This window comes from Entelurus aequoreus, linkage group LG07, assembly GCF_033978785.1.
Source record: "Entelurus aequoreus isolate RoL-2023_Sb linkage group LG07, RoL_Eaeq_v1.1, whole genome shotgun sequence".
NCBI classification, from domain to species: Eukaryota; Metazoa; Chordata; class Actinopteri; order Syngnathiformes; family Syngnathidae; genus Entelurus; species Entelurus aequoreus.
This window is the reverse complement of record NC_084737.1, coordinates 37,228,184-37,255,071: the sequence shown is the minus strand read 5'-3', so window position 1 is coordinate 37,255,071 and position 26,888 is coordinate 37,228,184. Positions and strand designations below refer to the sequence as shown.

At 40.7% G+C, this 26,888-nt stretch overlaps 2 protein-coding genes across 4 annotated transcripts in view; one reads left to right on the top strand and one right to left on the bottom strand.

The window, feature by feature from the left end:
- The window catches only part of LOC133653783 (PDZ domain-containing protein 4-like), a 46,181-nt gene extending 35,232 nt beyond the window's left edge, over window positions 1-10,949 (top strand). Inside the window, exon 7 of the mRNA XM_062053470.1 lies at window positions 7,937-10,949. Coding sequence (XP_061909454.1) covers window positions 7,937-9,661 — 1,725 coding nt within the window. The 3' untranslated portion in view covers window positions 9,662-10,949. The remainder of the gene's footprint in view (window positions 1-7,936) is intronic.
- kdm5c (lysine demethylase 5C) overlaps window positions 10,919-26,888 on the bottom strand; it is a 52,474-nt gene continuing 36,504 nt past the window's right edge. For all 3 annotated transcript variants that reach the window (XM_062053467.1, XM_062053469.1, XM_062053468.1), the window contains 22 exons: window positions 26,007-26,130; window positions 25,589-25,914; window positions 24,616-24,774; window positions 24,389-24,508; window positions 24,149-24,307; window positions 20,867-21,048; window positions 20,612-20,774; window positions 20,414-20,533; window positions 20,124-20,318; window positions 19,855-20,036; window positions 19,553-19,677; window positions 19,323-19,470; window positions 19,155-19,245; window positions 18,683-19,065; window positions 18,463-18,601; window positions 13,735-13,914; window positions 13,487-13,609; window positions 12,689-13,405; window positions 12,491-12,533; window positions 12,212-12,411; window positions 11,918-12,094; window positions 10,919-11,759 (listed from right to left, as the gene is read on the bottom strand). In XM_062053467.1, coding sequence (XP_061909451.1) covers window positions 11,751-11,759; window positions 11,918-12,094; window positions 12,212-12,411; window positions 12,491-12,533; window positions 12,689-13,405; window positions 13,487-13,609; window positions 13,735-13,914; window positions 18,463-18,601; window positions 18,683-19,065; window positions 19,155-19,245; window positions 19,323-19,470; window positions 19,553-19,677; window positions 19,855-20,036; window positions 20,124-20,318; window positions 20,414-20,533; window positions 20,612-20,774; window positions 20,867-21,048; window positions 24,149-24,307; window positions 24,389-24,508; window positions 24,616-24,774; window positions 25,589-25,914; window positions 26,007-26,130 — 4,065 coding nt within the window. In that variant the 3' untranslated portion in view covers window positions 10,919-11,750. The remainder of the gene's footprint in view (window positions 11,760-11,917; window positions 12,095-12,211; window positions 12,412-12,490; window positions 12,534-12,688; window positions 13,406-13,486; window positions 13,610-13,734; window positions 13,915-18,462; window positions 18,602-18,682; window positions 19,066-19,154; window positions 19,246-19,322; window positions 19,471-19,552; window positions 19,678-19,854; window positions 20,037-20,123; window positions 20,319-20,413; window positions 20,534-20,611; window positions 20,775-20,866; window positions 21,049-24,148; window positions 24,308-24,388; window positions 24,509-24,615; window positions 24,775-25,588; window positions 25,915-26,006; window positions 26,131-26,888) is intronic.

The following is a 26,888-nucleotide window of genomic DNA, read 5'->3' as shown; positions in this document are numbered from 1 at the left end:
ATACCACAAGCATGGCACACCTACTTTTGGGCAGTTTTGCCCATTCCTCTTTGCAGCATCTCTCAAGCTCCATCAGGTTGGATGGGAAGCGTCGGTGCACAGCCATTTTCAGAAATAAGATCTCTCCAGATATTCAAGTCTGGGCTCTGACTGAGCCCCTCAAGGGCATGTCCAGAATTGTCTTGAAGCCCTTATTTTGATATCTTGGCTTTGTATTTAAGGTTGGTGTCCTGCTGAAAGATGAACCGCCCCAGTCTGAGTTCAAGGGCGCGCTGTAGCACGTTTTCATCCAGGATGTCTCTGTAAATTGCTGCATTCATCTTTCCCTTTATCCGGACTAGTCACCCAGTTCCTGCCGCTGAAAAACATCCCCACAGCATGATGCTGCCACCATGGTTAATTGTAGGGATGGTATTGGCCTGGTGATGAGCAGTGCCTGGTTTCCTCCAAACATGATGCCTGGCATTCACACCAAATAATTCAATCTTTGTCTTATATATATATATGTATATATACAGTATATATAAAGTGCATGTTGGCCAACTTTTTACGAACAAATGGCTTCTGGCCGCTATACTATACAGGCCTGTTTGGTGGATTGCTGCAGAGATGGCTGTCCTTCTGGAAGGTTCTCCTCTCTCAACAGAAGAATGCTGTAGCTCTGACAGAGTGACCATCAGGTTCTTGGTTACCTCCCTGACTGGGGCCCTTCAACCCCGATTGCTCAGTTCAGCCAGCTCTATTTAGGAAGAATCCTTGTGGTTTCATACATCTTCCATTTAGGGATGATGTGCTCATTGTGACCAGCAGATATTTTTCCATACCTTTCTGTAATTGTGTGCCTTAAGAAAATCCTGTCTCAGAGGTCTTAAAACAAATCCTTTGAATTCGTTCTTGGTTTGTGCTCTGCCATGCACTGTCAAGTGTGGGACCTTATACATAAACATGTGTGTGCCTTTCCAAATAATTTCCAATCAACTGACTTTACCACAGGTGGACTCCAATTAGGCCGTAGGAACATCTCAAGGATGATTAGTTGAAAAAGGATGCACCTGACCTTACTTTTGAGCATCATGACAAAGGCTGTGAATACTTATGCACATGTGATTTCTTTGTTTTTTATTTCCAATAAAGTTGCAAAAAATTATCATTAACTTTAGAATTTGATGCTAGCAACACGTGACAAAGAAGTTGAGAAAGGTGGAAATAAATACTGATAAAGTTGAGGAATGCTCATCAAACACTTATTTGGAACATCCCACAGGTGAACAGGCAAATTGGAAACAGGTGGGTGCCATGATTGGGTATAAAAGTAGATTCCATGAAATGCTCAGTCATTGACAAACAAGGATGGGGCGAGGGTCACCACTTTGTCAACAAATGCGTGAGCAAATTGTTGAACAGTTTAAGAAAAACCTTTCTCAACCTGCTATTGCAAGGAATTTAGGAATTTCACCATCTACGGTCCGTAATATCATCAAAGGGTTCAGAGAATCTGGAGAAATCACTGCACGTAAGCAGCTAAGCCCGTGACCTTCGATCCCTCTTGCTGTACTGCATCAACAAGCGACATCAGTGTGTAAAGGATATCACCACATGGGCTCAGGAACACTTCAGAAACCCACTGTCAGTAACTACAGTTGGTCGGTACATCTGTAAGTGCAAGTTAAAACTCTCCTATACAAGGCGAAAACCGTTTATCAACAACACCCAGAAACGCCGTCGGCTTCGCTGGGCCTGAGCTCATCTAAGATGGACTGATACAAAGTGGAAAAGTGTTCTGTGGTCTGACGAGTCCACATTTCAAATTGTTTTTGGAAACTGTGGACGTCGTGTCCTCCGGACCAAAGAGGAAAAGAACCATCCGGATTGTTATAGGCGCAAAGTTGAAAAGCCAGCATCTGTGATGGTATGGGGGTGTATTAGTGCCCAAGACATGGGTGACTTACACATCTGTGAAGGCACCATTAATGCTGAAAGGTACATACAGGTTTTGGAGCAACATATGTTGCCATCCAAGCAACGTTACCATGGACGCCCCTGCTTATTTCAGCAAGACAATGCCAAGCCACGCGATACATCAACGTGGCTTCATAGTAAAAGAGTGCGGGTACTAGACTGGCCTGCCTGTAGTCCAGACCTGTCTCCCATTGAAAATATGTGGCACATTATGAAGCCTAAAATACCACAACGGAGACACCCGGACTGTTGAACAACTTAAGCTGTACATCAAGCAAGAATGGGAAAGAATTCCACCTGAGAAGCTTAAAAAATGTGTCTCCTCAGTTCCCAAACGTTTACTGAGTGTTGTTAAAAGGAAAGGCTATGTAACACAGTGGTGAACATGCCCTTTCCCAACTACCTTGGCACGTGTTGCAGCCATGAAATTCTAAGTTAAAGGCCTACTGAAATTATTTTTTAAAAATTTAAACGGGGATAGCAGATCCATTCTATGTGTCCTACTTGATCATTTCGCGATATTGCCATATTTTTGCTGAAAAGATTTAGTAGAGAACATCGACGATAAAGTTTGCAACTTTTGGTCGCTGATAAAAAAAAAGCCTTGCCCCTACCGGAAGTAGCATGACGTCACAAGCTGGAGTGCTGCTCACATTTCCCTATTGTTTACACCAGCAGCGAGAGAGATTCGGACCGAGAAAGTGACGATTACCCCATTAATTTGAGCGAGGATGAAAGATTTGTGGATGAGGAAAGTGAGAGTGAAGGACTAACGTGCAGTGCAGGGCGTATCTTTTTTTCGCTCTGACCGTAACTTAGGTACAAGGGCTCATTGGATTCCACACTTTCTCCTTTTTCTATTGTGGATCACTGATTTGTATTTTAAACCACCTCGGATACTATATCCTCTTGAAAATGAGAGTCGAGAACGCGAAATGGACATTCACAGTACATCGGCGAAACACTTTAGCTATGGAGCTAACGTAATAGCATCGGGCTCAAATGCAGATATAAACAAAATAAATAAATCCCTGACTGGAAGGATAGACAGAAAATCAACAATACTATTAAACCCTGGACATGTAAATACACGGTTAATGCTTTCCAGCTTGGCGAAGATTAACAATGCTGTTGCTAACGACGCCATTGAAGCTAACTTAGCAACCGGACCTCACAGAGCTATGATAAAAACATTAGCGCTCCACCTACGCCAGCCAGCCCTCATCTGCTCATCAACACCCATGCTCACCTGCGTTCCAGCGATCGACGGAAGGACGAAGGACTTCACCCGATCATACGTGCGGTCGGCGGCTAGCGTCGGCTAGCGTCGGCTAGCGTCGGCTAGCGTCGGCTAGCGTCGGCTAGCGTCGGCTAGCGTCGGCTAGCGCGTCTGCTATCCAAGTAAGTCCTCCTGGTTGTGTTGCTGCTATCCAAGTAAGTCCTCCTGGTTGTGTTGCTGCAGCCAGCCGCTAATACACTGATCCCACCTACAACTTTCTTCTTTGCAGTCTTCATTGTTCATTAAACAAATTGCAAAAGATTCACCAACACAGATGTCCAGAATACTGTGGAATTTTGAGATGAAAACAGAGCTTTTTTGTATTGGATTCAAAGGTGTACCAATACTTCCGTTTAACTAGTGACGTCACTCGCATACGTCATCATACAAAGACGTTTTCAACCGGAAGTTTAGCGGGAAATTTAAAATTGCACTTTATAAGTTAACCCGGCCGTATTGGCATGTGTTGCAATGTTAAGATTTCATCATTGATATATAAACTATCAGACTGCGTGGTCGGTAGTAGTGGGTTTCAGTAGGCATTTAATTATTATTTGCAAAAAAAAATTAAGTTTATGAGTTTGAACATCAAATATCTTGTCTTTGTAGTGCATTCAATTGAATATGGGTTGAAAAGGATTTGCAAATCATTGTATTCAGTTTATATTTACATCTAACACAATTTCCCAACTCATATGGAAACGGGGTTTGTATATCCTTATCTAATTCTTTCTTTTTTTTTGTCTTGTCCAGCCACTAAGGCAAATCATATTGTTGATGTAGATGCCCATATCTGCTGTACAGATTTACTTTACAAAAGAGAAGTGTGGGATACTTCTGTTGTTGCCTTATTTGTATTTGACTTTATTAAATGGATTTATATTAATATTTGGCGGAGTCAGGCCGGAGCAGGAGGGGATAGAAAGAAGAAAAAAGGGAAGACAGAGGGGGAAATTGCAGGGACAAAAGGGGATAAGACAGAGAGAGGAAAAAACAACAACAACAACAACAGAACAGCATTAGCTAATACAACTATACGCAAAATGATAGCAAAGAAGAAGTTAATGAAAAAAATATTAATAACACAGAAATGACCATGAACATTATTGCACTACAAATGGAGCAATACAAATACCAATAGAAATAACACTATTAAAAATGAATAATAATAATAATTACCTCAATTATCAACAATACAATTGTTTCAAATGCAACATAATATCGACATCAATTCCCTTTGATTGCAGAAAGTTGACCACTTGCTTCTCTGTTGAGGCAGCGACCATATCATCTGGTTCTCCTCTGTTGTCAACTGCTTTTGCACAGGATCGAGGATTGATGCGTAGTCCTGCTGTTGTCTTGCTGGTTTGTTTATGAAGCTTTACGTGGTTTCTGTTACTTTAGGAGAGTTCATTGACAGTCATGATTTAGTCAATTTAATTATAGTACTCTGTAAAAGGTTTATTTTTAAGGCCAAAAATAGATATTCACTTAGTATTACTTTCTTTAAAACATTTATTCAGCATTTTTTAACTTTAGAAAGTTATATGGTTGAAACCGATAATGATGCCAAAAAACATAAAAATAGATAGGAAGTTCTCAAATGTTTATTTTGAAAATGTAATTTTGTTTACAGATTATATGCAATCTGTTGTTGTGTTCCCTAATTTTGAGTGTACATAAATGAAGGTGTGTGGTGCTGAGCCCGACCGGGACATAATCTGGACTGGACCTGGCTTTAAGAACCCTTTAAACAATCAAATTTCTACGGAGCCCCTAAAGGGACATGGATGTTTTGCGAGATCTCGCAAAAGGTTTTTTTCCTATGTCAGTGAACCGCAAGTAAAACAGACACAGCGATGGAGGAGTGGGAGCATGCGGGAGCCTACCCATCATCTGTGCTCTGTTGTGGGACCATAATACGATTTGATCTCTTTATAAGTTAGGCCAATACTAAAATAGAAATCAATAAACTTCTCCCACGGATGATGGGTAGGCTCCTCCATCGCTGTGTCTGTTTTACTTCCGGTTCACTGACGTAGGAAAAAAAAACTTTTGCAAGATCTATTCTCCTTCAAAACCGCACTAAAAGAACACCTCCAGGCAGCTACAACCCAAGCCTAACCCCCTCCTCTCACCACATCCCACCTCCCCGGATTGTAAATAATCAAATGTATATACTTGTTCTTATGCTTTCTGAGCTCACTATGTTCACCGCTCGCTGTACATATCCTACGAAGTGAGACCTACACTGTTACAATGTCCATTTCTCAGATGATAAACTTGTTGATGACTGAAATACGCTGATAGCAACCCAACCTAACCCCCCCCCCCTCCCCCATCCTGTGTGCTTCAGGGACTGTATTCCTTGCAGACTGCATTGATATATGTTGTAGGAACCAGAATATTAATAACAGAAGAAAACAACCCTTTTGTGTGAATGAGTGTGAATGAGTTAGAATGAGTGTAAATGGGGGTGGAGGGATGGCGGGAGGGAGTTTTTGGGTTTGTGCACTAATTGTAAGTGCATCTTGTGTTGTTTGTGTTGATTTAATAATTAAAAAAATAAAAACACTTCAAAAATATTCATAATGTCCCCAGGGCTCTGCTGTGTAAGTGCAGGCTGGTTTTAAAGATAATGTACATGTCATTGTAGTACATCAAAAAAAACACTATGATAACAGAGGTGTAATGCCACCAAGTCAGCTGTGGATGCTTTTACAGGCTTCTGATTGGACCAAATGTGCATGACAGCAGGTGTATGTGTTTGTGTGTACACATTGACAGTTTTGAAACTACACTTGAGTGGATGGAGATGGTTTGTGCGGGCGTGGTCTGAATCTAGTCTTATGTTGCGCCCAAAAAAAGTGTAATGTGTTTGTAGCGTCCATCTTAGTTTTACTTTTTATGACCAAATTTTCGAGGTGTTTAAATAGCCATGCAAAATTGCTAATGCTAATCAGAAGCATGTTTATGGTAAATTAAATGTAAATTAACATTGAGCTAGCACATATTGAAAAGTGGAGCCTTACTGTACTTTCAAGTGTTTTCTATCAGGCGATAAGGTGACACTATCAGACGTTTTCACTCCGGAGCCAGTCCTCGAAAAATGATGGTTTCAGGCCAGCCAGAATACCATTTCCGTGTGGATGCAAGGCTGGATAGAAAACAAGATAAAACAACTGAAGAGCACATTTATTATTAGGTCATTTTCAAATGTTAAATAAAAAAGTGTTTATATTATTAAACAAATTAACATGTATTGACACACAGAAAAGTAGTGAAAATTGGTATCGTTGAGTACCAGTTTTTTGTGTTTTGTCAAATCACCATGGAATTTGGCACACATCTTGAAGGGCTTGTCCGTAGGCACCGATCTACATTTCTGCCAGTGGGTGCTCGGTGTGTGTGTGTGTATTAGTGTTTTCCCTATACCAATATGTTGGTACCGGTACCGGTACCAAAAGTATTTTGGTACTTTTCGGTACTTTTCTAAATAAAGGAGACCACAAAAAATGTCATTATTGGCTTTATTTTAACAAAAAAATCTTAGGGTACATTAAACATATGTTTATTATTGCAATTTTGTCCTTAAATAAAATAGTGAACATACTAGACAACTTGTCTTTTAGTAGTAAGTAAACAAACAAATGCTCCTAATTTAGCTGCTGACGTATGCAGTAACATATTGTGTCATTTATCTTTGTATTATTTTGTCAACATTATTAAGGACAAGTGGTAGAAAATGAATTATTTATCTACTTGTTAATTTACTGTTAATATCTGCTTATTTTCTGTTTCAAAATGTTCTATCTACACTTCTGTTAAAATTTAATAATCACATATTCTTCTGTTGTTTGATACTTTACATTAGTTTTGGACGATACCACACATTTGGGTACTCAGTTTAACAGTGGGTCTGGTTTAGTCCAAGCACCCCCCGCGACCCCGAACGGGACAAGCGGTAGAAAATTGATGGATGGACTTACTTACAGCGTGAGTGAAGAATGCACCACCGACCTGTGAAAACCTAAAAAGTCCAAAAGGCAAAGAGATGACACAGCATTATCTGCTCACAGATGCTCACCTGGTACTCGTTTGAGCATGCTGCAGCCGGGATTGTCCCACTTCTTGATGCTTCAGTCACACGCAGGATTCTCACAGGAATGAGGCAAAAATACAACCGAACCTTCTGTATGTTAGACTTAGACTTCCTGATCGGTAGGTCGTGAGTTCAATCCCCGGCCGAGTCATACCAAAGACTATAAAAATGGGACCCATTACCTCCCTGCTTGGTACTCAGCATCAAGGGTTGGAATTGGAGGTTAAATCACCAAAAATGATTCCCGGGCGTGGCCACCACCGCTGCTCACTGCTCCCCCCACCTCCCAGGGGGTGAACAAGGGGATGGGTCAAATGCAGAGGTTAATTTCACCACACCTAGTGTGTGTGTGACAATCCTTGGTACTATAACTTAACTTAAATTTTATTGTCATTTAAATTTGAACTTTACACTACAGATAAGAACACAATTTCGTTGCATTAGCTCGTTGTAGTGCAGGATAAAATAGCAATAAGGTGCAGATATAAATAAATAGATTACTGTACATGAGATTTGATTTAAAGGAGGGCATTTATTCCAAGACAATTATGGTCAATAATATTTTCTTTTGTTTGTCCATCATCTAAATGCATCAGAACGACAACCAGCCGGACCTCCACGAAGCAGAACTGGAGCCGCTGGACAATGCGGGCCATCTGCTTGGCGGCCACAGCACCTCTGTCCCCGCCTCCCCCCCAGGCGGTGGCGCTAGTGGCGGCCATGATTGCTGCATCAACAGAGATTCGCCTGATCTGCTGCAGACGGTGCTGAGCAACAGCCAGGAGCTGGACAGCGGCGTGGGGCGCACAGACGAAAGCACTCGCTACGAGGAGTCTTCAGAACATGACCTTCTGGGAGACGACCACACCAGCGCCTCCAATACCAACGCCACCAACACACCCGGAAGCCTGCGCAAGTTGGTATACTCCCAGGACCTCCAGTTCAGCACAGACTCGCTCTTAGGTCTGGATCAGCTGGAGCCGAGCGAGAGGATGATGATGCCCGGCCTGACTGAGGAAGAGTGCGAGAGGTACAAAGAACTCCTGGAGATCAAGTGTTACTTCGAAAAGAACAGCAGCGTCTCTCTGGACGAGAACAGGAACGAGAGCCTGACTCAGCAGGAGATGGCGCTCCTGGAGGAGGAGCTGCGCCACTTGGAGTTCAAGTGTCGGAACATCTTGAGGGCGCAGAAGATGCAGCAGCTGAGGGAGCGCTGCCTCAAAGCTTGGCCTCTGGAGGACAATAGCAGCGCCCGTTTGGAGGAGTCTCGTCACCACGCTCTGTCGGACATCAACGAGCTGCCAGAGAGGGAGCGCTCTGACAAGGACAGCACAAGTGCCTACAACACTGGCGGGGAAAGCTGCAAGAGCACCCCGCTTGTCAACGAGCAGCACCTTTCTCCATCCACACCCAGCCTGGACGGAGGAGAACCTCTACGCCTGTGCAGTTCCTCCAGGCCGAAAGAGAGGGCGACCCGAAGCGAACGAGGGGATGGCCTCCACGCCAACCTCAACCAAACCTTGGTCTCTCACAAGAGAGGCTCCAACAGCTCCTTGTCCCAGGATGGAGGAGCTCGGAGGGGCTCAGACGGCGGGACGAGACGTACCTCCAAAGCTAGCGAGACGAGGCCTGGGGGCCGCAGCGCAGAGAACAGTCCTTACATGTCCCGCCGTCAGGACACAAAGCTGCCTCAGCGCTACCTGAGCTGCATGCAGCTGAGGTCTTCTTCCAACTGTGAGAAGCTCGGGGGACCAGAAGAAGGCGTGGACCTCAGAGGAGGAGACATCAGCCCCATGAGTCTGGGTAGCACCTGTAAAAATGTGGCGCCTCTTCCCTTGTCACCTCGCATGGAGTGGAAGGTGAAGATACGCAGTGACGGCTCACGCTATGTGGCGAAAAGACCAGTAAGGGACCGCCTGCTGAAGGCCCGGGCCTTGAAGATCAGGGAGGAACGGAGCGGCATGACCACGGACGACGACGCGGTTAGCGAAATGAAGATGGGCCGCTACTGGAGCAAAGAGGAGCGCAAGCAGCAGCTGCAGAAGGCCAGGGAACAGCGGCGGCGCCGGGAGATGATGATGCAGAGTCGCCTCGACTTCATGAGGGAGCGGGAGCAGGGCGGCCTAGGCGGGCAGCAGGGGCCCACGCAGCAACAGGAAGCCACCTCCATCCTGGAGCTGTGCCATCGCAGGAGCACCAAAAAACGCAGTCGCAGGATTCTGGACAACTGGATCACAATCCAGGAACTGCTGACTCACGGGAGCAGGTCTGCTGACGGCACACAAGTTTATAACCCACTGTTGTCCGTCACCACCGTCTGAGGACAAGACTCCAATGCTTGAAATCTTGGGTCTAACCTAGGACACATGGACAAGGTCTAGTATTGGCAAAGAAGAAACAGGAGCATTTAAAGACACGCCGTTTGAGCCACTGATCAAAAGCCTTAAACATATATAAATGTGCTAAAATGTGACTTTATGTCAGCCATAACCTCCTGGTGACAACAAAACAGACATTTTCCATTTCTGAGAAGATTGTGACAGTTATGACTAAAACGTCAAACTGCATATTTTGTAGTTTCTGTAATTGGCTGTGAAATTAACCCACTCAATCATCTAGGAAAAGGGAAGTAGCAGCCTGGACTCCACTTGGAGAGAACTCATTTGGAACACTCACATTTTAAAAAGCTGCTTCAAGGCGCAAGTATTTCATTAGCCTTTTTAGATCTCTGCACCAGCTTCATGTGACTCTAACCCAAATAGCACTAGAAGAAAACCAAGTTGAATGGTAAAAACCCCAACACAAATAAAGATAAGTCAAGATAAAATGGAGCTGAATAAAAAGGTTCAGTTGGAGGGTGTGGCAACGCAGAAAAATCACTGCCACTGCTTTCTGGCGTTAAATAAGAAAACAGCGCCATCTGGTGATTGATTAGTAGTGTAAGCATAAATCACCCCTACTTTGGAAATGAGGACCAACAAGGAAATGAAAGCACAACAAAAAAAACTAAATTAGAATTGAATTTGTACAACAATTCTGTTTTACCAGCAATACTGTTTTAACAGAAGATATATTTTGGATATTTTTTAAGCCCACCTAGGGTAGTGTGTGAACTATACCAAGCACAGCAGCATACAAACATTCTTGATAGAGGATTAAATCACATTTTTTTAAAGGTTTCAAGCCATCGTTTGACTATCCAAAACATCCTGTTCACTTACTAAAAGTTTTTTGGGGAAAAACAACTGATTTTTGGCTTGAACCTAAGTCAGTTCTCCATCTCAAGCATTTGAATAAAAAAAAACAACTCTTGACCTTCCACGTGAGCACATTTTTTACATGCATGTTGGATAAAGAGGCTGCCTTTTACATGTACTTTCAGACCAACAGCTTTGACATACAGTGTTTATATTAGTGTAGATGACCAAAATGTGGTTAACTGTAGTGTTGTCCAGTGTGTATCATTTTACCATTGTCAAACCCTTTTCTTCATTAAACAATGTTAATGGTGTGGTTCTTGTTTTTATAATGCATTTTAGTCTCATTGATGACCTTGATGTGACTTCAGGAAGGAAAGAGTGCGTTTTCTAAACCTTTATTTTTTTCTAACAAGAGTGAAAAGAAATAAAGGCAACATTAAAATAAAACGTTTATACACAAACATGACAAGTGTGTCTCTGCAATAATAACATTGTTTTGAAAAAGGGAAATCAAAAGGGAATTACCATGAAGTTTTCCTATATTGCAGATGAGGGAAAAAGTGGAACGCAGATTAAGAGACATCAGCACTGGAACCTAGGAAAGACTGTGCCAGTTGGCGGGGGAAAAAATATCCATTTGGAGAAAGTAGCACCAAAAACCTTAATGCCTGTTTAAAACACTCTTCAAAATGTCATCAGTTTATTCATATTGTTGTGTGGCCTTAGAACAAAATTGAGAAAGATTCAATACAGCTAAAAAAAATACAAGTTGCAATGGTTCCAATTCACGTCAGCGTCCTATTAATGGCCCAAGAGAACCAAACAAACCCAATAGCTTATCCAACTTTAACTTTATGAGTTAAAGAAAAGAACCTGCAGCAGCGGGCGCTCAAGTGGCTTGCTCACTTAATACGGTGGGTAACAAAGCATACCAACTTACCTCAGTGACAATTCTAAACCAAACACACTGCTATCACAAGAGTCCCACATGATCCAACACAGTCTTTATAGGTGAAAGGTGAGCGAGGTCCAGGGAAAGTGGAGTGGAATTTTGCCACGGTATGACAAAAAATACAAAGTCAAATTGTGGAGTGTGGAAGAGTCTTTACGCTATACAGTCTGCATGATGGAGGGATGCAGTGGAAAGGTGAGACACTAAAGACGGGAATCTCTTCCCCCTCATAGGCTTTGATAGATCCAGCATCCACCATCACAGAACCTGAAAAATTAAAATTGAAATGTCTTTTCAGTGTGTCAATTGAAATGTATGAAACGGGCAACAAATAAAGCAAAATAAGATTGGTTACTGGTTAAAGTTAATTTCGAACATGTATACAATGTCAGTATGATACATCATAACTGTACTGCTGTATTAACCTGGACAGGTAGGTGGGGGGAGGGGCTGAGGGTTAGGGGGCAGGATTTTTTGGAGTCTGATGCATCCAGTGACAATATTCCATTCTCCTCCCCGCTTCCTCCTCTGTGGCTCTTTCGTTTCCTCTTGGAGTCTTTGGGACGTCCTCGACTACTTAGCCTCTGCTCTTCAAGTTTAATCTAAAAGCGGCACAAAGGACAATATGGTTAGTAGAGAAGCGGCTTGTGTGGCTGTAACACACTGAACTTCTTGCATAGGGGCAATATTACACGAACAAATCTGATATATAAGATGACCTGGATGAGTGTGTGCAGTGTGGCAATGGGTGGATCGGAGGCAGCTTGTAGAACTCTGCTGATGATGTGCATTTGGTCCAAAGAAACTTCAAGCAGGTCGCCTTCCAGTTGCAGTTCCTCCAGGTGCTCTTTTGTAGCAGAGGAAAGCTGCACCACCTGACCTTTGAGCTGAGGGAGCAGGGGCAACAGATCGCCCACTCCTGAGATTACAGAGAAGACATTCAGGGCTGGTCAGCATCAGCTTCCAGGCGGTTGAACAGATGTAACATGTCAACATACCAGAGACACTTGAGTTCTTGTTGATTCCATTTTCACAAGCATCCTGTTGACAGACAACCATCACATCAGACTGATAGAAGTCATTTTTCATTAAAACAATTCATGATGTGTTATTTTCTATTCGTATTTATTAAACTTTACATTCCATTTTAGGTTGGAATTTCTGGATGCTTTTTACTAGATGTTCACCTTCATTACCTGAGTGCCATTGGTTTCCTTGGCTTTCTTTTTAGGTGACTCTTCGGTCAGATCGATGATTCCATCCTCTCCTTCCCCTCCTTCCGAGTCAGACAAAACAATCACTGAACTTGCTTCTGGCTCCTTTTGCACACCTTCCTCAGAAGGAAGAGTGTCTTTGAGTTCTTGGAGAGCCTGAACGGCCTTCAGCAGTTCAGGGGTCTCCAGTGCTTCCTTGGCGCGCCCCTGCCAAGTGATGGCTCTCTCTGTGAGACATTGCAGCGCCTCGCCTTCGGGCAGACGTACGGGCAGCCTCTGCAGGGCTACGAGTAAAGCCAGTATTGTCTCCAGGCGAGGACGCCGTGACCGCTGGCACCGCGGACACAAAAAACGATAGTCCCAGTCCCACCAGCAGTGGAGGTTACTTGCTGGTCCAGACGACGGCAGCAGGGAGGGGAAGGGGACGCAGCCACAGTGGAACCAGTCCATACAAAGATGGCAGCGCAGCTGAGTTGTGCGAGGCTGTGTGCCGCACACACACACTGACTGAGCAGGGATGCTACCAGTGTGGTTACCATTCTCTTTCACAGAATTTTCAGAGTTTGTTTCCATCATGTCGTCCATAGTTTCTTTCTCCTCGTAACCTACTGCATTAAGTCCAGTCTTTCCCATGTTGACTTTCTGCAACCTCAGTAGTGCCTCTTTTTCACGGTGCTCTCCTTCTTTGAACGCCATCACCTAGAAACAAGAGGCAGAAAATAAATTACAACACCTTAGCAAAGGTCAGTGTTACAATTATGACATGCTAAGCAAACTCACAATCGCTGCGGGGTCTCTAAGGTCCTGAGCAGAGAGGCCCAGAGTGTTGGTATCACAGTCATCTAATGGGTCATCCAATGTCTCTTTCTCCTCATGTCTTCTTTTAGCACAAGGACACAACACCTGCAAGGTAAGATTTTACTTTTTAGACTCCTCCATCATTGTTTCCATACCTAGATTACAATTTATTGTGTATTGCATAGGTGACAACACAATTGCTTGCATGACTTAGAGGACTGTTAGTGTACCTCGAGTAGACTGTGCTGACTACTTTTCTTCAAGAAGGTCTTAGTGGCCTTGTCCCGCCAGGAGTGAGCGCTGGCTACCTGCAACTCCAGTTGTCGCAGCTCTTCCATAAAAACAGGCAGGTCCCTTCCAATAGCTACTAAGCCCTCAAGGTCATCCAGACACGGGTAATGCTCCCCATTCTAGAAAAGTAAGAATTATTTTCATTGTTACACAATATGAAACACACATTTAGGGGCAACATGGCTCAGGTGGTAGAGTGGTTGGCCCCCAACCAGATGGTTGTGGGTTTGATCCTCAGTCCCCCGGTGACTGTCAAAATGTCTTTCAGTAGCCCTGTGCAATATGGCCGAGAAGTACAATTTTAACATTTTTTCACAGAAAATTAGATTTCTAATTTTTTTCCGTTTTCCCTACTTTTTTAAAGAAACTAATACCGTATTTTTCGGACTATAAATCACAGTTTTTTTTCATAGTTTGGCCGGGGGTGCGACTTCTACTCAGGAGCGACTTGTGTGAAATTATTAACACATTACCGTAAAATATCAAATAATACTATTTAGCTCATTCACGTAAGAGACTAGACGTATAAGATTTCATCGGATTTAGCGATTAAGAGTGACAGATTGTTTGGTAAACGTATAGCATGTTCTATATGTTATAGTTATTTGAATGACTCTTACCATAATATGTTACGTTAACATACCAGCCACGTTCCCAATTGGTTATTTATGCGTCATATAACATACACTTATTCAGCCTGTTGTTCACTATTCTTTATTTATTTTAAATTGCCTTTCAAATGTCTATTCTTGGTGTTGGGTTTTATAAAAAAAAAATCCCCCAAAAGATGCGACTTATACTCCAGTGCGACTTATATATATTTTTTTCCTTCTTTATTATGCATTTTCGGCCGGTGCGACTTATACTCCGGAGCGACTTATACTCCGAAAAATACGGTACATACAAATAACAGTGATAATTCACAACAACTTTTTTCTTTTATATCATCAACAACTAGTAGTTTGAAATGGCACTGCATAGACTGCATCTTACACTGTTCTTTTTAGACCAGCTATAAATTGTACTTTTTATTCAATAATTTTCAAAGAACTAAATTAGGAGCTTCCTCTGGGAGGCAATACTTCTGTCTTGGATAAAATACTTCTGTAAACAAAAATGTAGCACTGTACATTGCATGCAAATAACTAATCTCCAACATTGAGATTAATAAAATAAATAAAACATCATCGATGTTAAATTAATTATAAACAGTGGTCGCAACTTGAGAGGCTCGCTTGATTTTTATTTTTTAACAGCCTCAAGTCACTTCTTTACTCCTCAAGCTGAGAAGAACAGTACAGCACACTTTCCCCCCCTTCACAATAATAGCGTGGTGCACCACATCCGGTCTGACTGCGCTAACAAAATAAAGGTTTTTTAAAAGTACCTAACATAAGCATAATGTACTTAAAGCACTTTTAAAATGTTATATGAATATATATATATATATATATATATATATATATATATATATATATATATATATATATATATATATATATATATATATATATATATATATATATATATAAAAGGTAAAATGCTGGATTAAAACCAAACTGAAAAAACTGAATTTTATTGTTTTTTATATTGCTACTGTTATTTAAAATCGATTGTTATTGCTATTATTTTACTTGTTGTTTTTATTCGTTACTAAATTATATTCAGGTTATTTTTAAACTATATTTAAAGTTGAGTTTTGGTGGTACAAGAAATACCTGTACTCATTTTCCAATTTACGAATAATCGTGTCAATCAAAATAATTGTGATTGTTATTTTTGTGATTACTATTTTTGCCATAAACCTTAACATATATACACGTGTATACATATACACACAAGTATACACATGCAAACGTTTTTCATCGAAAATATTTTTTATCTAAATGGGAATACATGAACAGCCGAGCAGTCGGCATCCTAATGACAGCAGACCTTGTACAGTAAGTGATGTTTGATTGCAGGGTTTCCCACACATTCATTTATTTGTGGCGGCCCGCCACGAAAGAATTACGTCCGCCACAAATTTAAAAAATAAAATAAAAAATAAATAAATAAATAATTTTTTTTTTTTTTTGTCCTCTCCAGCTTCCCAGGCAAATCATATAGTTGATGTAGATGCCCATATCGGCTGTTCAGATTTACTTTACAAAAGAGAAGTGTAGGATACTTCTCTTGTTGCCTTATTTGTATTTGACTTTATTAAATGTATTTATATTAGAAACACAACATGTGTATATAACAAAGGGTGCAAAGTCTGCAGGCAGTAGGAAACACATGGTTAAGTGTAGGGAGTAAAACTGATGGCAGTCTAAAGTTCAAGATTTTTATAGCTCTTTGTTCAGTGGATCAGATGTTTGATGAAGCTCTGTGTCTATCTACCACCACTACTGTTTTCTGTTTATTTGTTACTGACTGTGGCAGGACACCTCTGCCTCTGTTTCACTTTATGTTGCTGGTAAATAATATGGTTGTAGTAGTAGGCTAAAGTTAAATGATTTAGTATGCACTAATTAAAGGGGCAGAGCTTTGAGACATTGTAGCTTTTATATTTTATAAGATATATTTTTTGTAAGAACCACAATTAATAAATATATTTCAGTGAATAACTTATTGTTCAAATCTGTATATAAATATGTACATAAAGTGTTGTAATTATATTGTAAAATGGATGGATGGATGGATGGATGGATGGATGGATGGCTGGATGGATGGATGGACGTTTAAAACAAAACTGTTATCATTAATTAGTAAGTATACATTTTTTGAGCCTTTTTAGAGAAAATCATATCATTGTACTAAATTATGCAAATTACTCGATGATGTCATGGTGACCACGCCCATAGCCACGCCCCCCCCCCGCCACAGGTATCTTGGCAGTTTATGGGAAACACTGGATTGTGTTTGTTAGCTCTTAAAGTCTGCAGTGAGGAGAAATCAGTGATGGAAAAAAAAAAAGGCAAACGTAGTGATTGAAATGAATGCGCCGCATATGCTTAAAATGAACATGATACGTAAATATTAAATGTTTTTATAAATGTGCCAGTTACTACATTACATATATACTTACATCATGTATATAAAACCTTATCGGAGGTGTTTGCATATTTTTAGGGGCTTTATAGGCAAAATTGAACGGCTCTCATAGGCTCCTTTGTAAACTGACTTTTGATCAAACAATATATTTTTTTTATTTTTCACTTATTTATTTATTTCAGGCAATGACATAAAAAAGTACAAAGTTGACAACACATAATAATATAAATTAATATAGTGCAAAAGGTAATGTATAGTATGTAATGCATGATTGTCCAGTTTAGCCTGAAAGGGAGTGGGAAGAAGATAATTTATTTAATCTCGCTCCCAGTTCTCCATTCAGTGATTATTCACATGAGTTTCACTCTTACTTTGTTCAAGGATTATAATACAGATGTTGTATTATAGTGGCATTACCACAGGTAGCAATAATTATTACACTGTAACAATAATTTGTATCAACAATGTAGGAATAATGAATATACCAACAATGGTAATAGACAACATAGCAATAATGGTAATAGACAACATAGCAATAATGGTAAGGAAACATTGAGCACATGTTAACACTTTGAGACAGAGTATAGCAGCAGGTCAATTTAAAGACCCTCATTTATTTTATATTTAGAATGCATTAAAAAAAATCCATCCGTTGTCGCCATCCGTCGTCATGTCTTTCATAGTGATTGTGATCGATAGGCAAAATACTTAAAAAAGTGTAGTTCCCCTTTAGACTTGTGTCGTCTATCTGCTACATATTATAAAATCCCAACGTATGAAGGCTTAGAGTCCCAGAGTCTCTCTTTTTCTCACAAAATGCAGCAGACCACTACAACAATCTCAATCTCTGTTTCTCGCTTATGAATGAATGAATGAAATAAGTTTATTTCGGTCATATAATCACTATAACTCAGGACACTCACACAACCTTTACCCAGACAACACCTCGCTTCCCATCCTTGTCCTGGAAGTCCCACCTCCCCATCAAAGCCATTGGCGAAGCCTTAGCCAGCCGCTCCACCATCTATGGCTGACATGTGTTGCTGTACTGTGTGGATATTATTGTCTCTAGTGTCTAATGTTCTCTTCTGAGCTGGTTAGTTTTTGCTGCAACGTGGTTCCCATTAGACTTCTGTTGAAGTGTGCAAAGCATTAATTTTTTGGTTTCACTACTTCACATTCAAGTCACGGCTAGCATAGCTTGTCCTCATGTCCTTTCTCCTCCGTGTGTTTGCACTAACCCAGCTAACACAACGTTAAAAGAACGTTAGCTTATATTTCTCTCTTGAACTAATGTTTAGAGAACATTAGCATTAATTCTGTATTTTAGAACAGTCGATGTTTGGACATGTATCCATCGATTCATTAATCTCCCACGTTTTAATTGTGATACATCAGCGAATTGATTATTTCTTCCACCACTATTATTATTATTACATTGATTTTCATGGGGAACTATGCTTTACTCTATGAACTTTTTGTTTTGCGAACCATTTAAGTTCGTAAATCGACGTTCCGCTGTAGTGTCAAGTCGCTTTGAGTACGTTGAAAGTAGAAAAGCGCTATACAAGTATAATGTATTTACCATTTACCACACCAGCCAACCAGAGACAACTGAGGTATGTTTTTACCTGGATTTCCTCAAGGTCTGTTACCCAAGAGCGTGCCCGGCTCAGACAGCCCTGTAAAGATTGAATGTTGGGAAGCTTGACTGGAATGAGCTGGGCTTCATTTACAATTGCCTCCAGGGTTGAGAGAGGGTGTTTTTGTCTAGGAGAGAAATAACTTTAGAACAAGGCTAACCAGTTGTAACAGGGTGACAATGCCTGTCCATTTGAGTTTGCGTTGTACCTCTGTTCAAGACAGATCTGTGCTTTCTCTTCCCAGCGTTCTGCAATTGTTAACAGCTCCTGTAGCTCTGCCGTGGCAGTCTCCACAGACGCACTCAGAGGCATGCTGCAGCCTGCTTCCAACAGATCTCTCAACACTGCTAATGTTACCTCCTGCCTCTCGCCTTCTTCTGTGCCTAAGGTGCGCCTGACCTCTGCCAGCCAGTGCCCCTGCTCCTGAATGCCCTGGAGTAGACGACACTCTGGCACCACAACAGGCATCGCATTTCCCTGCTCCAATAATGTCTGCAACTGCTCCGTAGGTGGAGAAGCCCTCCTCCAGTCACGCTCGTTGATCAGCTCCTTAGCTCGGCTCTGGTAATCACTGACCGACTGCAAAACCGCCTTAAAGATAGGAAGGAAATAATTTTGCTGATTGCAGAGGCAACATACTTTATTCTTCTTTTATTAGTGTGACAGGATATGGTCCTCACCTGCACTTCCCCTAGCTGACTCATTACACAAGGCAGGTTTTGCATCATGTCTATCAATAATTTCAGTTCCGCCAAAGTCATTTTAGAGTCACTAAAAGACAACAATGTGTGAATGTTCTGATATGGCCAAATAGCGTTATGGAAAGGTTATGGTTTTGTCCATTTTACCTGGTTTTCGAATTAGTGAGGAGTTCAGTGCTCTTCTGCTGGCTGTACTCTATGTCTTTGAGAACATTGTTGAGTTTTCGTAGAAGTTCATTGTCAGGAAACTTCTTTTCTGCTGCTTCATTCTTTAGCATCTCCAAGTAATCAATTCCTGGAATTTAAATACCAATTAGTTCCATTGAAATTCTACCGTTACTTTGGAAATCAGATATGTAGTTCTGTGCCTTTTTTACCTATCTTGTTACCCTCTTCTTGCTCAAGAGCCTCTTTTACTCTGTTGGCCCATGAATCAAAGGACTCCGAGCGAACCTTTAATCTGTGTAACATGGCCAACAACTCATCCAAGGTATATCTGTACCTGTAAAAAGATAACACAAAATGTTTAATGTTGCAAGCCCAGTTTTTCTGGCAGCCAATAAACATAATTATATCAGACAGCATAGGGTGTTTCATTTCTACTGGCAAATGTCCAAAATGTCAGGAGACAAATCTTGATCACAGTTTATAAACGCCAGTTCAAGAGGTGATTGATTACCTGAGGTAGAGTTTGTCAGTGGAGCAGTTGCACAAGTCCTGAGTATGATACAGACACACCAGACGCTCTGGGCAGTTTGAGCAGGCCAGTGCTGAGAGGAAACATGTGGTCTTACATTTATCACACTGTCGCTCGTCATCTGGCAACAGCTCAAATGCCTCACGCTCAGCTTCAGTGATGCCCTGCTTGCACAGCACATTTTAGAGCATTATTGATTATCCTATGCCAACCAGACACACAAAAAAAACAGTAAAGAAAATGTCTCCCACCCTTTCCATGAGAGCTTTTCGCAGCTTTCTCTCCTCTTGAACAATAATAAACATTTCCCGGTGTGTCGCTGCAGCGAGATTGAGGTCCAGTTTCTCGGGACAGGCTGCCATTTTACAGGTGAGCTCCTCGTGGGAGAAAACACAATACCTTCGCAGACGTCGATAGTGCTCGATGCAAGAACGACCAGCAGGCAACTGCAACGAGACCAAAAACAGCTGGTCATCTTCATTGTGTAGTCTCACTTGTATAAAAAAAAAAAAAGAGTATCAGACATCATTTGGACACTAACCCAATCTGCAGTACAGAAGTTGACTGCTTCTGCAAAATTATATCCTTGATTGAAGCCACTGTGGTAGGCTCGAGGGAAGGTGATGACAAACTCACCAGCACATTGGTTCGTACGTACAACCTATACAAATAAATAAAAAATGTATAAACTTTGATCAACCATTTAGGCTGCAAGCCTTTGTGTTGCTAAGAGACATACCGGTACACCGTGAGCCATGAGAATGTTGGGATTCATGATGGTGACTAACTGGTGCAAGAGGTCTGGCTGAAACTCAAACAACTCTGGAGTCAGTTTTTTCATCACCTCCTCAAGTCGCTCAGCAGCCACGGACGGAACCCCATACCAGGTCTTGGGTTCGCCCCTAAAAATGATCAGCAAGCGTTTCTTAATGCTATGCCCATTTTAATATAAAACATTCAGAATTATTAAAAAGCAATAAAGCTCATCCTGTACCAGTGTAGGTAGTTGATGGAGTAACTCCAATGATCCTCAATGTGCCAGCAGAAAGCTGAAAAGACCATGCCGACATACAGCCAGGGCACCTTCATGCCGGAGATATCGCCATTAATGTGGCACAGAAGAGACTGCTCCAGCACAGGCATCACATTCAAGTTCCAGCCACTGCAGGCGTATTCCTATGGAGGTGCACAAGTTGAATGTCATTAATTGTATACACAACACCATTGGTTATTGTCTTGACTTAAAGTACCAGGAGAGTGGGAAAACAAGTTGCCTCTATATTAAAGCTATCATATATATCTGATGTATGACAGCTAAAGACTCCCAAAGTTTGCAAATAAATACCGTAAATATGATCAAAATACTGTCAATCTCACAGAGATTACCGAGCCATTTTGAGAGATAATTCGCTTGCCAGTCACGCGACAGAACACAGATCCCTTCCCTACTAACAACAATGCAAATCATGCAGACTTTGGGAGAGCCAACAAGTATTACCGGTACTTTGGGACAAATGATGGTCCAGAACCTTATATTTTTTATCCTGAATGTAAGGAGGGTGAGCTCCAAATTTTAGAAGCTCTGCTAAACGGATCCAACTTTAGAGAAACACTAAGCATCCCGTAGCAGTATTGCTAAGTGCTAAACAAGAAATACAAACTACAAACATAATAAAATTATATCTTACTGTAAAAGGTATGCTCTCACTGGGATGACAACTGATAAAATGGCCATATCTCCCCGTTTACATTAATAAATAATTTTAATCCACACTAAGGTTTAAAAAAAATTGCTGCTGAATCTGACACTGTCTTCTGTTGGTGTGATTGTTACCATCTCCAGGTATTAACTGAATGTCACAGATGAAAAACCTCTAGATTCCAGGCTAAATCTTCCTATTATCCAGATCAGAGGCATAATTTATAATAAAATAACTTTGACGAGTAGAGACGCGATGATGAGGAGCAGAACAGCAGCAAACAAGACATCAATACTGCAGTGTTGCATAAGCTTCTTCTTCTTTACAGTTTTACGGCAATTTGCATTCATATATGTTGCATTACTGCCATCTCGGTTTCATTTAATAATTACAATAAAGTGCAGCATAAAGTATAGTTAGCTTTTGGTTTTGCTAAAAATCTCTTAGCGCTTATGGTAACATTTCTAATAATTGGTTATTATTCAGGCCAGGAAATATAAATAGATTGTTTCCGGGTTTTGGGTGGTTATTTACAGTTTTGTGGTGAAATAGGGAGCCCCCATTGACTCCATTGTTAGCTGACTTTTTATTTACGACTTAGAATGCATAAAAAACAAATGTGTACATGTCTTAGGGATTGTGAATGATAGACATCTCTTTCTACGTGTCTAATTTTTGCATATTTCCAGTATGACTGGTCTGATAACTTGGTCTGAGTACAGAAGCGTTACTACAGTGACATCAATCTCCGGAAATAGCTGAAGGTATTCGGAGCAGAATTTTCAAAATGGCTGGCTGAATTTGTGGCATTTTGCAATGTTTAGACAGTATGTTCACATACTATTCGGGTTGTAAATATAATTAGATATTGTTTAATGCAGTGGTCCCCAACCTTTTTGTACTTGCGGACCGGTCAATGCTTGAAAATTTGTCCCACGGACCTGGGGGGACCAGGTCCGTGGGACAAAATAAAGAAATACAATCATGTGTGCTTACGGACTGTATCCCTGCAGACTGTATTGATTTATATTGATATATAATGTATATATTGTGTTTTTTATGTTGATTTAATTTACAAAAAAAAAAAAAAAAATTTCTTGTGCGGCCGCGGACCGGTACCGGGCCGTGGCCCGGTGGTTGGGGACCACTGGTTTAATGGATACACTGGTTTAATGGATACAATGAAACAATTAAGCATATAAAGTCAACTTGTTTTTCCACTCTTCTGGTACTTTAACATTGTTGTTTACGGTCTATAGATGTTCTCATTCATCCAAGTCATTGTATTCTCAGGGCATTTAAATCGATCGCAATTGGACTGTTCAGTTTGTCTTAGAAGATATTTCGCCTCTCATCCAAGTCGGCTTCATCAGTTCATGCTCATAAATTTAGTTAGATCTAGTCTTAGATTGGACCAGATTTGGCCAATCTAATCTGATGAAACCGATTTGGGTGAGAGGCGAAATATCTAATCTAAGACAAATTGAACAGTCCAGTTGCGATCGATTAAACGCCCTAAGAATTGTTGTTTACTGCGTGCATATTTTTCTTTCCTCACTCTTGAAAACATTTTTTTGCTGAAGTTAGTTTTAAACCTCTTTGGGGTTGTATGCCCATACACTTATTCTTTAAACTTTCATGGAAACAGATAGCAAATACACCGACTACATATTTTACCTCCAAAATAAGACATACCAGGTAGACATATTAACAATTAAACAGGTTGACTTCAAGTTGTGTTTGGGGATTATTTTCATACAGCCTTGTGAGAACCAAAACTATAAATACTACAGTAGTTAAATCTCTAGTTATTCTTTAACAGCATTTAATATAATTTCCTATGCTTAAAATGGTATTCTAAGGGTGTACTAACATTATGTAATTCATTCTCCCTTCCACTCTTGGCCCCCACTGACACATGGCCAGTTTGCTTGTCCGATCTATTCTGCTGTTTTGTTGCAATTTCTCTTACTTTGTGAAATATTTACAGACTTAGTTGGAGTCATTCTGATTATTTTGTACAAGGTTGGCCGCTGTCATTAATAACTAGTAAGTGGACAATCAGTGATTAAATGATGTATCCTATTCTGCTGTAAAACTACAATGTATCCTAATTAAACTACTTTCCCCCCGTTGTATTTATTACAAGTTTGCTGCTGTACTTGCAGAGGGGAACATTAACTTGCACGCCTTTATACAGTATATATAAATGTCGCAGGTGAATGAGCATGGTCTAGGTTTCACTTTTGAATTATTGAGTCTTTGTATTTTATTTATAATATGAATTGTGCAGGTAATCATTAAATAATGTGCTGTGAACGATCGTAATACATTTATTCTTTGATTCCACAATGCTACAAGTGTGCGTGCAAAAGGAATGGTGCAGGAGCCCTAGATCACCTCTTCCAATCATGCTAAAGAGGGGACTTGTGCCGTGTGTGCACGCTCACTCGGCAAGTGTACTGTGATTAATATTACTAGACTACAAGACCTTTAGTAATTTGCATTTGAATGTGTGCAATGTGTCCATTGTAGGTGCTCTGTAGAGAGCATGTCACCAACACAAATAGGCAAACCTCTTCTTCCTTTGTCAGTGTCCTCTTGCCGGTATTCATTGGGAAGCCGCTGCCAAACTCTTTGGAGTGGATGTCAGCTCCATACTCAACAGTCACATCCTCTTCTATGCTGCCTACTAACCTCCAGAACTCCCTCTCCACAAGTTCAGTGGGAACCATCTACACAGAGAACGAGGAACAGATGTCTATCATGTCCATTCAACAGAGCTGTGCTTCACAGTGGATTGCAAGTGCGCTTACATGGACAGGCATGTTGAAGTAATCTGCTTTATATGAATCAGCCATCTCCCCAAAACTCTGTAAACTGTACTCTCGAGTTGCTTGCTCAAATCCAAATGCTTCTGAAGGCTTTTTACACTCCTGCAAATAAGGAAATTTGTCAGCAATGAGTGTGGTATGTTCGGGCAAACTTTATACATAAGATGTTTTACAGACAGAAAAGCATCACTTTTAAAGCCGTAGCTTACTTCTGCAACACACTTTGGACATCGCCAATTGCCTTTGGGAGGATCAGTGAGTGGGGGCAGGAGACAGTATGTGTGGTAGTTGTCATCACAACCATCGCACAGCAAGAGTTTGTCATCATCATCTCCGCGACCACACATCCGACACACAAAGGACTCCACCTTTGAGAAATATTTCAGTGTTTAGAGGTAAATGGGTGATTATTTACAAATAAATTATTACCAATTGTATAAAAACTAGAAAATCACCCTGAGAGTGCAAACCTCTGCCAGGCCTTGTCTCCCAATAGTAAAAAATCTTTTAAAAAAATCGCAATCCAGATGGTGACCCGGATCAACCCTCAAACCTAATCATCTGTGCCGTTTCACATTTCTGACATTTCCTAAAAGTTATATCAAAATCCGCCCACGACTTTTAAAGCTATGTTGCTAAAAACTGACTAATCGAAGGCTAAATGAAATCGCCATGTCGGTCCGTGCGTGTTTGTTTTGTTCCTCTATCGCTTTCAAACAGGCTGCAAGAAGGTTCACTTTTGAAAGTAAATGGGAGTGAACTGTCTTGTCAGTCATCCACTTTCTCAAACGTTAACGCAAGGTAACAGATATCATTCAGATCATAAAATCCAAGCCCTTATTCCTTAGCCCATTTTCAACATTTCCTGAAAGTTTAATCAAAATCCTCCAACAACTTTTTGAGTGGTGTTGCACATTGACAGACAAGCCCTGGCAAATAAATATCCTCTTGGCAGAGGTAATTACATTTACAATACTGTAAGTATAGTTCAAAGTTTGAATACACCATCATTTGTTCAAAAGTTAGTGAAAATGTGGGTAAAAAGGTTTAAAAAATGTTTTTAAAGTCAATTAAGGCCACAAACGGCTTTTGTTTGTTTGACTTCTGAGGTTCCACTTTATACCAAAAATCCATTGCCTTTCAGTTTCTGACTTGTGTATAGGTAAATGTATTTTAACTTACAGACTGCATGTTGTTGAGATTGCGTCGTAGCCTCATGGTCATTTTGGTGCACGGACCATCTGTAATATGTTGATCACTTTCTTTCTGTCGTTCTTCCGATTTCTCTTTCTTCACTTCAGTCATGACTTCCGTCTTGACTTCTGTTTTGACCTCTGTCCTGACCTCAGTCTTGACCTCAGTCTTGACTGTGATGCTGCAGGGAGGCATAGGAGGAGCTGACGAGCTCTCAGTCACTTTTTCTTGTGTATCGAGAGGCTCTTTGACAGAAGTGTCAGCAGGAGCAGATACTATATTGTCCCTGATGGTAACCGTTCGAGGCAGTTCATCTAATAGAACAGAATTGAAGTTGTAGGTCATGACAGAACACATATATCAAAAGTCAAGGCTTGTATTTGGTACCAGACCTTACACCTCTTACCCTTCTTCCTATTGCCTCTGTAACGCGCCACAAGTCCAAGTCCCATCATCTTGGGCCCTGCACCATAGATTTGCAGCTTCTTCAGCTCTGGGTTCTTCTCTATGTCTTCCTCAGTAGGTACAGGCTGTGTATTAAAGCACATGATATTCATGAAATAAAAATACACACTGCCGCTGCTCTCAAAAGCACACAAGCAAGGTGCCAAATGCAGAACAAACCATCAGGATAAAAAGTTTGGAACCAATGCATGGCAAGAAGGGGTTATTCTACCTAGGTTAGAACAGAAGGAAAGCGCCAAGATAATGGCCCACCACCTAACTAAACATTTATTAGAATTAAAAACCACACAACTAGAATAAAACACTAAAGAAAAACAGACACTTAAAATGAAATCGCAATTGGTGGTCATGTAGAATGCCACTAATGTTTGTTATGAGGCCAACCAAGACAACATTTCATGAAATTTGCTACATATATGTATACAGCAGATTTAAATGCAATTAGGCAAAATACAACAAAATGAGCAAGCTTATATTATATACTTTGATGCAGGTTCAATTCTCTGTTATTACCGAATATCGAAATCATAATGAAAAAGCCATTCTAAAACAAGTCACGAAACAAAGGCTCTAAGTGATGCACAATAGCAGTCTTTCCCCCCTTCTCATATATACCAATAGTAAATTCAATGCGCAGTGTGTGTATACACACACACGCATACAAATATATATGCATACGTGCATATATACAGACATACATAAATACACACACACGCGTGTGTGTATATATACGCATGTGTATATATATATACATACATACACGTGTGTGTATATATATATATATATACATACATACACGTGTGTATACATATATATATACATA